Source organism: Rhinoraja longicauda, chromosome 1 (genome assembly GCF_053455715.1).
Source record: "Rhinoraja longicauda isolate Sanriku21f chromosome 1, sRhiLon1.1, whole genome shotgun sequence".
Classification (NCBI taxonomy): Eukaryota; Metazoa; Chordata; class Chondrichthyes; order Rajiformes; family Arhynchobatidae; genus Rhinoraja; species Rhinoraja longicauda.
Genome location: NC_135953.1, coordinates 19811659 through 19827495, shown reverse-complemented (window position 1 = coordinate 19827495; position 15837 = coordinate 19811659). Strand labels below are relative to the sequence as shown.

The 15837-nt window shown below is 41.5% G+C and overlaps 1 protein-coding gene across 3 annotated transcripts in view; it reads left to right on the top strand.

The window, feature by feature from the left end:
- The window catches only part of ccdc142 (coiled-coil domain containing 142), an 87249-nt gene extending 79218 nt beyond the window's left edge, over positions 1–8031 (top strand). For all 3 annotated transcript variants that reach the window (XM_078414229.1, XM_078414048.1, XM_078414142.1), the window contains 3 exons: positions 2820–3000; positions 5536–5747; positions 7183–8031. In XM_078414229.1, coding sequence (XP_078270355.1) covers positions 2820–3000; positions 5536–5747; positions 7183–7436 — 647 coding nt within the window. In that variant the 3' untranslated portion in view covers positions 7437–8031. The remainder of the gene's footprint in view (positions 1–2819; positions 3001–5535; positions 5748–7182) is intronic.
- Positions 8032–15837: the final 7806 nt, after the last annotated feature.

Below are 15837 nucleotides of genomic sequence, written 5' to 3'. Positions count from 1 at the left end.
TTAGGAGGGAGAGATAGATCAGCCATGATTGAATGGCGGGTTAAGCTTGATGTGCCAAATAGCCTAATTCTGCTCCTCTTACTTATGACCTTATTTATAAGTTACTTGATTTACCACGTGACACAGACAAATCATAAAATCTTAGAAAGAAACTGGACAGATGAAGAGATTTTGGTCAATCTAATAAAATGACTCCTCATAATCCTTGAGTCCCATTTGCCAGCATTTTTTAAAGCCCTCGATACTTTTCCCTTGATGTATCCCAACAGCATCTCTGGCAGATCCAAATTCCAATACAGGTAGTTCTTCTATATCGCGATAGATGCATTGCTAAGAAACATGTTAGAGAATATTTCATGATAAAGACAGTTGTGCCAATGGGGGGAAAGGAAATTAGGGGCCAGAAATTTTCAGACTCCCAAAAACAAATTACTTTCCACACAGGATTTTGAAAAATAAAGGTCTTTCCAATAGCAGTAATTTTAATTTTTGTTACCGCAAGCTAAAAATTCTAAATGCTGCATTGATAGACTATTGTTGTCCAAGTGTCAATAGAAGCAGACACAAATTGCTGGAGTACCTCAGCGGGTCAGGCAGTATCTCTGGAGAAAAGGAATAGGTGACATTTCGTGTTAAGAACCTTCTTCAGACTGAGAGTCAGGAGAGAGAGAAACTGGAGGGTCAAGTATTTGTTTGTCAATTTCAGTGACCACACACGGTTGAAGTAGAAACCGTGTTCTTGAGAGACAATGATGTCCAATTGCCACAGAAAGGTTCTGTGGAAATACATTTCTTTTCTCCTATACTGTTTAAATCAAAGTTAGCTTTTTTATGCTTATCAATTTCCAAAGTAGCTTTCAAGTGATTCTCCAGTTCTCATCCGAAATCGTGTTTTAACCAATTCAGCCCTTGTAATGCAAATAGTGTTCCATAAATCATCACTCACATTATATTCAATTTGTGTTATGACAGAACTACTTGAAACTAGTTAAATAAAATGAAAATGTTTCCTTTGCTGGCCTGATTAATTGCATTAAATTTGTGAGGTCTCAATTTTGATCCTGTTCCCACAATTTTGTCTTATTAACTTTATCTAATAACTTTTGAAACCTCTAACAAATCTGCTGCTTACTAAGAACAACTCTGGATTTTCCAGTCTTCAAGATCTGGGAAGGGGGAGGGGAAGAGAGGGACAGAGGAACTATCTGAAGTTGGAGAAGTCAATGTTCATACCACTCATACTTCATGGTTCATTTTGACCTCATATTTCATATTTCGCCTGGGCAGCTTGCAGCCCAGTGGTATGAACATTGACTTCTCCAACTTTAGATAGTTCCTCTGTCCTTATCTTCCCCTCCCCCTTCCCAGATCTCCCACTGTCTCCCTGTCTCCACCTATATCCTTCCTTTGTCCCGCCCCCCTGCCATCAGTCTGAAGAAGGGTCTCGACCCGAAACGTCGCTCATTCCTTCTCTCCTGACCTGCTGAGTTACTCCAGCATTTTGTGAATGAGGCAATTTAAAGAGGTCAATTAACCTAAAAACGTGCACATTTTTTTAGAGATACAGCATAGAAACAGGCCCTTTGGCTCACCGAGTTCACGCCGACCAGTGATCCCCGCACACCAACACTATCCTACACAAGCTGGGGACAATTTACAATTATACCAAGCCAACTAGCCTACAAACCTGTATGTCTTTGGAGTGTGGGAGAAAACAGTGCACCCGGGAAAACCCCACGCAGGTCATGGAGAGAACATACAAACTACAGCACTCATAGTCGCGATCAAACCCGGGTCTCTGGCGCTGTAAGGCAGCAACTCTATAATTGCGCCATCATGCTGCCGTGGAGGAGGAGACTGGAGCACCTCGCGGAAATCCTCTTGGTCATAGGAAGAACATACAGCACCTGAGGTCAGGATCAAACCTGAGTCTTTGGCACTATGGGATAGCAGCTCTACCAACTGCACTACCATGCCGCCCAGATGCCCCAGATTAACTGGGTCATATTTGTTCAGTTGAGGCCGAGTACATTTCAAGTTATCTCATCCAAGCTACTACCACCACCTCTTCTTACTTCTTGGGCAGCAGACCAATTCTTTGGTGAAGAAGAATTGGTATTTCAGTCACAGTCTCTGCCTACACTAAATGATTAGGATTCCCTTACCTTGAGCTTTCAAAATCCACTCGTGACCAGAAATACATCTAACTCAAAGCAACAACTACTAACTACTTCTTTAATTTCCAGCAGCTTGTATTCATTATTACAATCTCGTGCTTAAGATTCTGAAATGGAACTCATTGCCACAGAGGGCTGTGAGGCCAAGTCAGTGGATATTTTTAAGGCAGAGACAGACAAATTCTTGATTAGAACGGGTGTCATGGGTTATGGGGAGAAGGCAGGAAAATTGGAATAGGAGGCAGAGATCAGCCTTGATTGAATGGTGGAGTAGACTCAATGGGCCGAATGGCGTAACTCCAGACGGCATCGCTCTCAGGATCTCAGGACCACACAAGCTTCTCCACCACAACAAGATGACAATCCACAGAGAGGTTTAACCTCATACACGTTGTTTGACCTGTTGAGATGATTGCTTTTTTGCTCCTGATTCCAGCTTTTGCATTCTCACGTGGCATCAGCCAAGTTATAGCTATTTAGTTTGTTTTACACCCTTTTTTGACCTCATCATCCGGTTAAGTCAAGCTTAGCGACATTAAAGATGGTTCAAAAAAAATTTTGGTTAAACATTAGCGATTTTATTCAAGTAGTCAGCTTTTGTTTATAACATGAAGTGAAAGTACCTTTTTGTTTCTATTTCAGTTGTGCTCCCCAGAAAATCCAATGAATATGCAACTGCTGCTGTTCAAACTATAATTGGTCAGGTGCTGGAGGGAATTAAACAACTTCCAGAAGATGCTCAAGCCATTCCATTGACAGAAGCCATGACTGCTTTTATGGAGGCCTGGATGGATCATATATTGAAGGAAAAGATTAAATTTAGGTAATCTATGTAATAATGTTACTTGCAATTATATGTTTTGAGAAAATTGTTGTCATTTTTATGGTTAGTCTCTGTCGACTTGATCTGGCAAAGCAATCAGCTTAATTGTCTAGAGATTACTGCAATAATAAAATACCTTGAAACTGCCTAACTTGAGAAACACAAACAGATTAATAACGTTGAAGAGTACAGCACAGCATCAGGCCCTCCAGCCCACAATGTCTATGCCGAACGTGATGCCCAATTAAAGCAACCTCCTCTGCACGCACATGATTCACGGCCCTTTATTCCTTGCATATCCATGTGCCTGTTCAAAAGCCATTTAAATGCCACTATTGTATCTGCTTCCACCACCACCACCCCAGTCATCGTGTTCCAGGCACTCATCACTCTCTGTATAAAAAAAATGCCAACACACATCTTAAAACGTTCTCCCTCTCACTGTAAAGCTGTGGGTGATTGAATTAACATTTTGTTCAAGATGGCCGCGCCGTTGTGTTTGGCTGCCTGCCACTGTATGTTTCTTTTTTTTTCCTGGTCAGATGTACAGCACTTTGGTCAACGTGGGTTGTTTTTAAATGTGCTATACAAATAAATTGACTTGACTTGACTTGACTTGCTTTTGACATTTCCACTTTGGGGAAAAGGTTTTGACTGCTTACCATAACAGTTGATTTTACATAAGAAATAGTGAATGCTTTGTCTTAAAATTGTCTTAACTTACTAGAAATGTAGTACCAATTTCCTGCAATGTAAAACTAGCCCACTCAAGTTTTCCACCTGCATTTGGTTACTACAATCAATAGTCAATAGTTAATAGTCATTTATTTGTCACATACACATAAATGTGTAGTGAAATGAAAAATTACCCGCAGTTCAACAATAAGACCAATAAGAATAATCAATAAAAATGCAATAACACATACACTCATAAACTAACACCAAACAAAAGAAACATCCATCACTGTTCTGCTGTAACTGCTGATTCTTGATCTGTGGTTTGGTGGTGCTCGATAAGAATGTGGTGCATTCTCCTTCCTCATTTATAATTGGAATCCCAAATTCTAAGAGCATTAGCTAATGAGAAATTAGTTATGAATCTTAAACTTTTATTTAGGTCCCATTGAGTGTAAATGAATTCTAAATCGGTATTAAATCGGTACAAATTCAACAAGTTTAGTTGCCATTGATCACAAAGATAGGAAAGGTTTAGAGTGATGTGGGCCAGACACAGGAAGGTGGGATTAATGTAGATGGGGCATCTTGGCCGATGTGGGCAAGTTGGGCTGTTTCTGTGCTGTACGACTCGATGACTCTAAGGTTGAAATTAACACAATCAAGTCAAAATAGAGATGTTTATATTTGAAAAGTGCATCTTGTTCCATACAGGACTTTATAGCTAATTAAATATGTCTACATATAATTATTATTGTAGGAATTAGTAGCCAAAAAGATATGTAGTGCAAGATCCCACAATACCTTCAAAGGGGAACTGGAAAGGAACATAAATAATAATAGCCTCAGTGGGCTGAATGGCTGTCTCTTTTGACATAATAGTTTAGTTCCTAATTTCTCTGCAGCCTCCAATAAATCCATGTTATTCTCATTCATCACCTCTTAATTAATCAAATCTGTTGACTTCACTCACTTAGATTCAGTCTTCCCGATCGGATCTTGGACAGGAGTTTTCCAGAAATGTCTTCTTTCCAAAAATGTCGAGGGAGAACCCCTTCTGCATTATGACATCTCAAATTCCTCAAAATGTCACCCTTGTCCTTTTACTTTCTTATTCAAATACAGCATCAGGGCAATTTCATTCAAATCCATGTGATCAGCTGATACCCAGATAATGATACCCAGCATTACATCTGTGGGCAGGGCAGGGCCGGCAATAAGCATGCTTCATGAGCTGTGTTTGTGAAACCCAGTGGCTGCCTGAAAAGACCAGGGAAGTTTAATGGTAGACACAAAATGCTGGAGTAACTCAGCGGGCCAGGCAGCATCTCGGGAGAGAAGGAATGGGTGACGTTTCGGGTCGAGACCCTTCTTCAGACTGAAGTTTTAATTGTAAATATATGGAACCAGAGTCACACACAGGTCAAATGAGCAAAGACAGGAACATTCCTTCCTCCCTCATCATATTAGTGAACTCATTGGTGTTTTACAATGGCTTTGCAATTATTTTACAAATACTGACATTTTTGTTTTCTGTATTATTTTAAACTAAATACAAACTCTCAAACTGTTGTCGTGAAATTTGACTTCATTGTAATATAAACACACAACAACTGTGTCCTTAAATTCACATTGTTATTCAATTTATGTTTCCACCAATGTGTTTTATTGAATAATTATAAAGTATTGGTCTGACTCTGTGATTCTGGTTATTACCGTACATCTTTCTTTAAACAATTTCATATTAAAATGACATTGATAAATTTATTCCAGTGTAATATATATTTTGTATTGAATATAATGCACATAACAAATGTTTTGACAGTATTAAGTTGCATATTTATTGTTTGTGCCCTTCAGTGTCCAGGGTGCCTTGCAGCTGAAGCAGGATTTTGATACAATGAAAGAACTAATTTGTTCAGATGATCAGCAATTATCAATGGAAGTCAGACAGTCTGTCCTTTCTCTCCGTGTTTTCTATCAAGTGGACAATGCCATTATCTGCCTCCTCCAGCAACCTACTCGGAAGGTCTATGTTCCATCAAATACTTGGGAGCATTTCAGGAGATGCTGTAGGTGTTGAGTAATTTTCAACTACTTGTATATTTTGAATTAATTATGTGCTGGTCAGTCTCCCAACTACTTTTTAAAAGTTAAGAACATCCATGAACTGTGCTGCCCATATCTTAGCTCGCACCATTTTATTTGCCGTTCAATCAGAGTTTAATGGCCTATATTGGGAGACTCTAGAACCAGAAGGCACAGCCTCAGAATAAAGGACATACCTTTGGAATTTCTTGAGCCCGAGGTGGTGAATCAGTGGAATTCATTGCTACAGATGGCTGTGGAGGCATTGGGTATTTTTAAAGCGGAGATTGTTAGGTTCTTGATTAGTAAGGGTGTCAAAGGTTACGGGGAGAAGGCAGGAGAACGGGGATGAGAGGGATGATCGAATGGTGGAGAAGGCCCGATGGGCCGAATGGCCTAATTCTGCTCTTCTGTCTTGTGGAAGAATCTTATAATGATTCTAATTGTGGTTCCCTTCAACCACTGTGATTCTAAGCTTTAACATTCCTTTCCTTTTGTACTTCACAACAACTCTTCTATGTCCAGAGCCTTTAGATTAGAAGCTTGTTAGTTTAAACACTGAGAATCAATGGACTAGAACCAAATGCAGATCAGCAAACCTCTGGGCAAATGAGACGATGCAGGTTAGCATCTGAGCAGAAGTGTTACACATGCTCAATTTATTTATTCAGTCTTTCAGTACCTGAACTATTTTAAATTTGAACATGAAATTGCATAGAATATAAATTCAGTTCCAGTCATAAATGTTTAAGAATAAAGTAGCAGGCAGAAAGTACGAGTTTTGTTGAAACGCATGTCCTGACCACAGTGGAGTTTTATTCATCAATAGGTCAAAATAATTTTTGAAATTTGGTAGTAATTACAGAATAATGCATGCGTGTACTGAGAATACTGAGGTGCTCAGATGCTCGGATAGTAACCATTGTAAAAGCTAACTGTTCCCCAGCATTCCTTCCCCACTTTTGAATGTTACTGTTGTCTGATGATTTATTTAGGTGAAGGATTAAAATGATCTGAGGTAAAATAATCAGCCTTTAAATGAATTGAGGTGTTTTACTTCTATTTTGATTCTAAGCTTTGAAATCCTCTATTTTTATATTTCTGTTTAGATTTGTTAAATACTCCGAATATTCTCTGTTCTATTGAGAACATTTTGGAACTAAATTATTGAATTGAATTCATTTCAAAAAATGTAACAGCTGCAAATTTTCCAGATGAATGGGAAGGGCACTAAAACGGGATTTTAAAATGTTTTCATCAGCTGGAGATTTGTTATTTATATCAATCAGGCAATACTTCTGTGGGTCAAACATTTTAAATATTTTTTTGATCCTTTGGTTGTTTTCTGAAACCGGCCTTGCCTGGTTTTTGATGATGTGACCTTTCAACTAGGCTAATAAACATTTTCTTTGCTCCAAGGCTCCTCTTCCAGCAGGACGGTCGACTTTAGTCATCAGAACTTGAACAGTCTTGACAGCCTGGATTTGCGGACTGAAAGGACAAGAGCAGCCTTTCAGCCTGAAGCTTCTGATCAACTAAACAAGATTATAACAACTAGGCACCCAGAGTCGTACTTGGCAGTAAATCAGCAGGAATGGCTTGCACTGCGAATGAACACCAGCAGACGCAGGAAAGTTCTCCGTCTGCCTTGTATGAAAAACACGCCAGAATAGTGGGCGGACATTGTTGGCTCTGTTATTCAGTTGGAAAAGTCGACCGGCAGACTTACATTTATGACAAGGCACTTTAACACTTTTTCTCTTCAGTTGAATCTATGACTGATTTTAAGATTACGAGCAACCAGAACTCCATTTCATTTTCTGTACTGTGAATAATTAACCAGAATTTTGTGGAATAGTCCCAATGTTTTTTATTCCACAGAAATATTAGCATTTCCAAAGCTGATGATCAATTCAAAAAGCGCCTTTGCTGAATGAATTTTCATATAATATTGTAAGACAAAAGTGTAAATGCTCAATTTTCTACAAAGTGTATCTGCTGATTTATGCCATCTTGAGCTTGAAAGAATTCAGTATGCTATCTTGAAAGACAGTATTTTTTGACTTCGAAGTATTCTATATAATAATTTATCGTACTTTTAAATACACTGAGGTTAACAGAGCATCTTCACTAAAGATATAATCTTTGGAATTCTACTGCCTCTATAAAGTGTTTTTAATATTGCAAGTTGGAGGATATCTGCGATGATTTATATCTTTTTTTTGGATAGGCTGTCAGGCAGAAGAAACTACATACAATATTTATGGATTGCCTGTTTTTAATGAAATATTCTTAAAAGAGAAGGATTTTCTATTTAAATCACATGTATTAAAATACAGTATGTAACATGATTCTGTAAGTGCAAATTTACTTTGACATACCCAACTTCCCTTACTCCACACCCTTGAACAGTTTTTCCCTTTCTCAAAGCTTTTACGTCAGACCACATATCCAGCTGAGTTCCATAATTTCAGTGAACACCCATTCTTCCCTGTTGAGCCTTGAACATAAACAGCTGGTGAGGGTGGAGGAATAGGAGATGGGGGGCTGGTTTGCATATTGGGTGTAAAATCAAAATTAATCACACCCTCTTCAAGTTTGAACATGTCTGGATTCAAACTGTTTCATTTATAGGTTATTGGCTGGTGATCGGAAACAAGAATCTAACCTGCTTTGTTAGCTGTCTACTGAGACCAGTTGAAGCACACTTGTTGACTATTTCCACGTGATGTAGTTCCAGATATAATTTTGGTTCCTGACTTCTGCAGCATTTCAAGGGCAATAATAATCTTGCTATGACTGATTGCAAGAAATGTGAGTCCACTATGTGGCTAACATTTGTTCAATGTGCTATATCAATAATACACTGCAATAGAATATTATAGAACACTTGCTGCTTTTGAATCACATGACTGAATAGTATTCAGGGAGAGTGCTACATTTAAAACTGAACATTAACAGAAGTCCACCTAATCAAATGTATGTTATAGATTATTACTTTTAGGATAAAATAGAACACAGTTCTTGGAGTCTTCTTTCCAACATACATTCATTAATTACCACCTAAAGATTTGTTCACTCTCCACATTTGTAATTCTTCCCATCCTCAAATGTGTGTCAAATTCATCATGTACTGCAAAGCATTTTTTGCATGATATGAAACCATGAAAATTACATTGATTAAGAATGCCACGTTTGATGGCACTGGGATCCTTAAAGCAAGCCCAGGGGTCAGTTGTACAAATGACGCAAGTGAAAATAATGAGGGTAAATGTCAAGTGATTATAGACAATAGACAATAGGTGCAGGAGGAGGCCTTCGAGCCAGCACCGCCATTCAATGTGATCATGGCTGATCATTCTCAATCAGTACTCCGTTCCTGCCTTCTCCCCATACCCCCTCACTCCACTATCCTTAAGAGCTCTATCTAGCTCTCTCTTGAATGCAGAGAATTGGCCTCCACTGTCTTCTGAGACAGAGAATTCCACAGATTCACAACTCTCTGACTGAAAAAGTTTTTCCTCATCTCAGTTCTAAATGGCCTACCCCTTACTCTTAAACTGTGGCCCCTTGTTCTGGACTCCCCCAACATTGGGAACATGTTTCCTGCCTCTAACGTGTCCAACCCCTTAATAATCTTATACGTTTCGATAAGATCTCCTCTCATCCTTCTAAATTCCAGTGTATACAAGCCTAGTCGCTGCAGTCTTTCAACATATGACAGTCCCACCATTCCGGGAATTAACCTAGTAAACCTACGCTGCACGCCCTCAATAGCAAGAATTCCTCAAATTTGGAGACCAAAACTGCACACAGTACTCCAGGTGCGGTCTCACTAGGGCCCTGTGCAACTGCAGAAGGACCTCTTTGCTCCTGTACTCAACTCTGCTCCTATACTCAACTTTCCTAGAGTAGACCGATGGAAGTCGTTGGTGTAATGATTTCCTCATTTTTTTGTTCCACTCTCTGTGGATCAGATGTCATGTGCAATAGCCAAAAAATTGGTCAGGAGATTGTAAGAAATTAGATAATTGTGCTGTGGTACAATGATTCAAGATGTTCAAGGCATCGCCCAGGTTGTTAAGACTGTTAGGTGTGCAGCCGAAGACAGGGATTGCTAATGGGTATATGGCTGGGAATAGGAGTCAGGAAAGTGGTTAGGTATGTGGCTGTACCTTGGGGTTGATTACTTGTGTAGGTAGAGAGCAGGGTATGATGACCAGCTGATCTTGTCCATAATTATAAACCATTTTAGTCTTGCTATTGTACTATGATTCACTCCCTTAGTTTTGTCTTTATTTCTCAGCTAATTCAGAAGTGGAGATAGTCAAACATTATTGTAAACTAATGGAAAAAATTCATGTAAATCATTATAACTAACAATTCAAAATTTTGAGAATCGTTATTGAGGGTCGACTATATGTTGTAACACACTAGAGTTTTAGTAAGGTGTTAAACACTACACTACTGCAGACTGACTGGAAAAGTTAAACAAATCTTTAGTGGCAGAAAACAAATATTAATGGTCAATATGTTTATTTTCTCGAATAGTGGTTGGCATTAGGTTGCTCAGCGTTCATTGCAAAGTCTCTTGCTTTTCAAGGTCCCAACCCGAAATATCATCTATCCATGTTCTCCAGTCATGCTGCCTGACCCGCTGAGTAACTCCAGCACTCTTTTGTAAACCAGCATTTCTGCAGTTCCAAAATGGTACACAGATTGGAGTGGAACATGCACCAGTTTCCTTGCACCAGCTGCCCTTGACTTGCTAAGTGGTAGACCTTATGGGTTTGGAAGGTGTTCAGGGGATTGGTATCTGGCCAGGTGTATAGCCACTGGTTGTTATGATTGTTAGGTGTGCAACCGAAGACGGGGATTTCTAACGAGTATGCAGTCGGGTGAGTGGTTAGGTATGTGGCCGGATCTAGGGGTTGGTTACTTGTGTAGGCGTCATCTCAGTGACGCCCCCTGCTGAATTAGCAAATGTTTGATAACATGCTACATCACCAGTTTCTCAAAATCTTCAGATACGGCCAAGGAGGACATCTCTGACCTTGAAAACATGGTGCACAACTCAAAGAGAAACAAACTAATCCTGCTGGGCGACTACAACACTACGGTGGAATGGGATGCAACCCTATGGCAAGGCATGATCGGCAAAACAGGAATAGGGGTGGCCAAAAGGAAATCTACTATTGACAAAATGCTTGGACCACAATCATGTCATGCCGAATACCTTGTTTCATCAGAGGGACAAGTTTCATCAGAGGGACAAGAGGGACAAAATGTCATAGCAGTACCCAAGATCCAAGCACTGGTTCGTGCTACATCATCTGATTGGGATCATAAACCATGCCCACAACACCTGTACAAGGGCAAGCACAAGTGATTGATGAAGACACAAAAAACTGCAGGTGCTGTAATTTTGCGTAGAGTACAAAGTGTTGATGTAACTCAGTAGGTCAGGCAGCCTCTCTGGAGGACATGGACAGATGATAATTTTATGATTTAGTCTTCAGACTTTGAAATGTCCCAACCAAAACTTTGCTATCTATGTCCTCCAGAGATGCCGACTGACCTGCTGTGTTACTCCAGCACTTTGTGTTTAGTTTAGAGATACAGCATCCAGCCCTTTGGCCCACCAAGCCCTGCCGACCATCTGACCGTCAAACTAGTTGCATATTATTCCATGTTCGCATCCACTCCCTACACACTGGGGGAAATGTTACAGATGCCAATTGACCTACAAACCCGCACTTATTTGCGATGTGGGAGGAGGGAAGAAACCCACATGGTCACAGGGAGAACGTGCAAACTCCACACAGACAGCCAAACCAGGTCAGGATTGAACCCAGATCTCTAGCAATGTGAGGCAGCAACACCACCAGCTGCCCCACTGTGCTGCCCAGGTGTTCTACTGATGATTGATGGACTGACCACCACCCAATCTGCTTCATTACCTCTGCCAACCTGCTACAAAACATCAAACATTGCCACAAGTGTTGAAGTTCTCAATTACCCACAAAGACAGCTCTCCTCACACAGAGTCTCCAACAACCTGCCAACTTTCAGCTTACAAGAACTGCAAAGTGTCCACGACGCCCTGAAATCCGCAAAAACATCACAGACATCTTTAATTTCTCCCTACTCCATTCTGAGGTACCCAACTGCTTCAAGAAGACCACTATCATTCCAGTGCCAGAGAAAAAACAAGATCTTATGCCTTAATGACTACGGTCCAGTTGCCTTGACATCCACCATCATGAAGTGCTTTGAGAGGCCGGTTATGGCACACATTAACTCCAACCTAGCAAGCATCGTTGATCCACTGCAGTTCACCTACCACCACAACAGGTCCACGGCTGATGCCATCTCCCTGGCCTTACACTTATCCGTGGAACACCCCTGGACAAGAAAGACACCTACGTCACACTCCTATTCATCGATGCCTCTACTTACAATACCATGATCCCAACCAAGCTCATGTCCAACCTCGAGGAACTTGGAGTCAGTGCTCCCCTCTGCAACTGGATCCTCGATTTCCTGACCAACTGACCACAATCAGTAAGAAAAGGTGACAAATCATCCTCTGCGACAATTCCCAACTTTGGTGCCCCGCAGGGACGCGTTCTCAGCCTCATACACTTAAGAACGCAGCCAAATACTGATCAAACTCAATTTACAAATTTGCAATAAACCGCACCGTAGTGGGCTGGATATCAAATAACGACAAGACGGAGTACAGGAAGGAGATTGAGAACCTCATAACCTGGTGCCACGGCAAAAACCTCTCCCTCAATTAGAGCACGACGAAGGAGGTTGTGATCTGCTTCAGGAAGCGAAGCAGTACACACACTACATGGTGGCGAAGTAGGGATGGTTGAAAGCTTGCAGTTCCTAAGAATAGATATCACCAGCAATTTATCCTGGACCAGCCACATCGAAGTTAATGCCAAGAAAACACACCAACATCTCTGCGTCCTTGGAAGGCTTAGAAAGTTTGGCATGCCCGCAACAACCATCGCCAACTTCTACAGATGTGCTGCAGGAAATATATGTTATCGGGATGCATCACAGCCTGGTTTGGGAACAGCTCCATCCAAGACTGCAAGAAATTACAGAGTTGCGGGCATAGACCGGACCATCACACAAACCAGTCTCCCTTCCCTTAATTCCATCTACACCACGCTGCCTCAGCAAAGCCACCAGCATATTCTCTCCCATCAGGCAACAGGTACAGAAGCCTGAAAACGCATACCTCCAGATTCAGGAACAGTTTCTCCCCAGCTGTTTTCAGGCAAACTGAATTGTCCTCTCATCAGCTAAAATGCAGTCTTGACCTCCCATCTACCTGATTGGAGACCTTGGATCTACTTTTAATTGTACTATATCGGAGTCCAATGTTACATCTTGAACTGAATATTGTACCCCTTATCTTTATCTGTGCATTGTGGACGGCTCGATTGTATCCATGTTTAGTCTTTTTTTCTGACTGGATGGAGCGCAAACAAAAGCTTTTCACTGTACGTTGGTACACGTGGAAATAATAAACTGAACTGAACTAAATAACAGCAGCTGCGAGGAGACTATTGGGTTCTCTAACGAAGAACTGGACTAATTTGATTAAAATGACCAGGAGGTAGAGGAGCTGATTAAACACAAACTTAAATGCATTCTGCATTGGAAGCTCCATGTTCCCAAAAGGGAACAGAAACAATAGACAATAGACAATAGGTGCAGGAGGAGGCCATTCGGCCCTTCGAGCCAGCACCGCCATTCAATGTGATCATGGCTGATCATTCTCAATCAGTACCCCGTTCCTGCCTTCTCCCCATACCCCCTGACTCCGCTATCCTTAAGAGCTCTATCCAGCTCTCTCTTGAACGCATTCAGAGAATTGGCCTCCACTGCCTTCTGAGGCAGAGAATTCCACAACATTTTGAGGGTCATCTGGAGGCAGAAGTCCATCAGAAAACTTTGGACCACAGTGTGTCTATCTGTGACGAACAAAGAGGCAACCAAGAGAGGATGCCCATGTGTATGCTTGCATGCACGCATCCTCTCTTAGATGCATCTTTGCTCATCACAGATAGAGACGTACAGCCCATCTGCCCACCAAACCCACACCAATCATCAGCCAACCATCTACCTCAGTTGACCCTTGGACTATCTTTGATCGGACTTTACTGGACTTTGTCTTGCACTAAATATTATTCACGTTATTCCCTTTATCATGTATCTGTGGATGGCTCGATTGTAATCATGTATTGTCTTTCCGCTGATTGGTTAACACGCAACAAAAGCTTTTCACTGTACCTCAGTACGTGTGACAATAAACTAAACTCTAACACTAACCCTACATTAACCCTCTTTTTTCATTTCCCCCTTATCCTCGTCAACCAGATTCAAGCCTGTACCTACACACTGTAGAGGTAATTTACAATGGCCAATGAATCTGACATCTTTGGGTTGTGGGAGGATAGTGGAACACCTGGAGGAAAACCATTTGTGTGCAGGAAGAAAGTGCATGGCAGACAGCATCTATGGTTGGGATTGAACCTGGGTCTCTCGCGCTGTGAGACAGTGGCACAACTAGCTGCCTCACCAGCACGGTGCCACTCCATGCTGCATGTGCTCTTGCCTCTTAACTGGCACCTTTCAAACCACAATCTACACTTTAAGCACATATTTAAACTGACATGCAGAGTAGAATAGTCCATTCTTGGAGTTTGTATAAAGTAGACCAAAACAATTAGATCTTGTCTATCTCTTCATTTGAAAGTGACGGTGTTATGAACTTATGAATTAAAAGCAGGAATGAGCTAACTGAAGGAGGGTCCCGACCCAAAACGTCACCTATCTACATTCACCAGAGGTGCTGTCTGACCCGCTGAGTTATTCCAGTACTTTGTGTCCTTTTGTGTAAATCAGCATCTGTAGTTCCTTGAGTCTACATAATCTAACAGCTCCCCAGGCCAACTCTGCCACTCAATACGGTGTAGCACAGCAGTAGAGTTGCTACCTTACAGCGTTTGCAGCACCAGGGACACGGGTTAGATCCCGACTACGGGTGCTGTCTGTACGGAGTTTGTACGTTCTCCCCGTGACCGCATGGGTTTTATCCAAGATCTTCGGTTTCCTCCCACACTCCAAAGACGTACAGTTTTGTAGGTTGATTGGCTTGGGTTTGTATACTTGGTGTAAGTGTAAATCGTCCCTAGTGTGTGTCGGCTTGTGTTAATGTGCGGGGATCGCTGGTCAGCTGGTCGGACTCGGTGGGCCGAAGGCCCTGTTTCCGTGCTGTATCTCTAAACTAAAACTAATAGGATGCCAACCCTGCATCCATGCCCAGACCTGGTAATAGAGTTACAGGGTCGTAGAGCTATACCACGTGGAAAGAGATGCTTCGGCCCACCTCGTCCATGCAGTTGGCAAAATGGCATGCTCCCATTTGTCTGCATTTGGCCCGAAGCCCTCTAAACTGTGATAAAGTAATCTTTCACTCATTTAATTATCAATAATCCACCTACCAGGCAGTGAAGAAAGCGAATGGTATGTTGGCATTCATAGCAAGAGGATTTGAGTTTAGGAGCAGGGAGGTTCTACTGCAGTTGTACAGGGCCTTGGTGAGACCGCACCTGGAGTATTGTGTGCAGTTTTGGTCTCCTAACCTGAGGAAAGACGTTCTTGCCTTAGAGGGAGTACAGAGAAGGTTCACCAGGTTGATCCCTGGGATGGCGGGACTTACATATGAGGAAAGACTGGATAGACTGGGCTTGTACTCGCTGGAATTTAGAAGACTGAGGGGGGATCTTATAGAAACATATAAAATTCTTAAGGGGTTGGAGAGGCTAGATGTGGGAAGATTGTTCCCGATGTTGGGGGAGTCCAGAACCAGGGGTCACAGCTTAAGGATAAGGGGGAAGTATTTTAGGACAGAGATGAGAAAACATTTCTTCACACAGAGAGTGGTGAGTCTGTGGAATTCTCTGCCACAGAAGGTAATTGAGGCCAGTTCATTGGCTATATTTAAGAGGGAGTTAGATGTGGCCCTTTTTGCTAAAGGGATCAGGG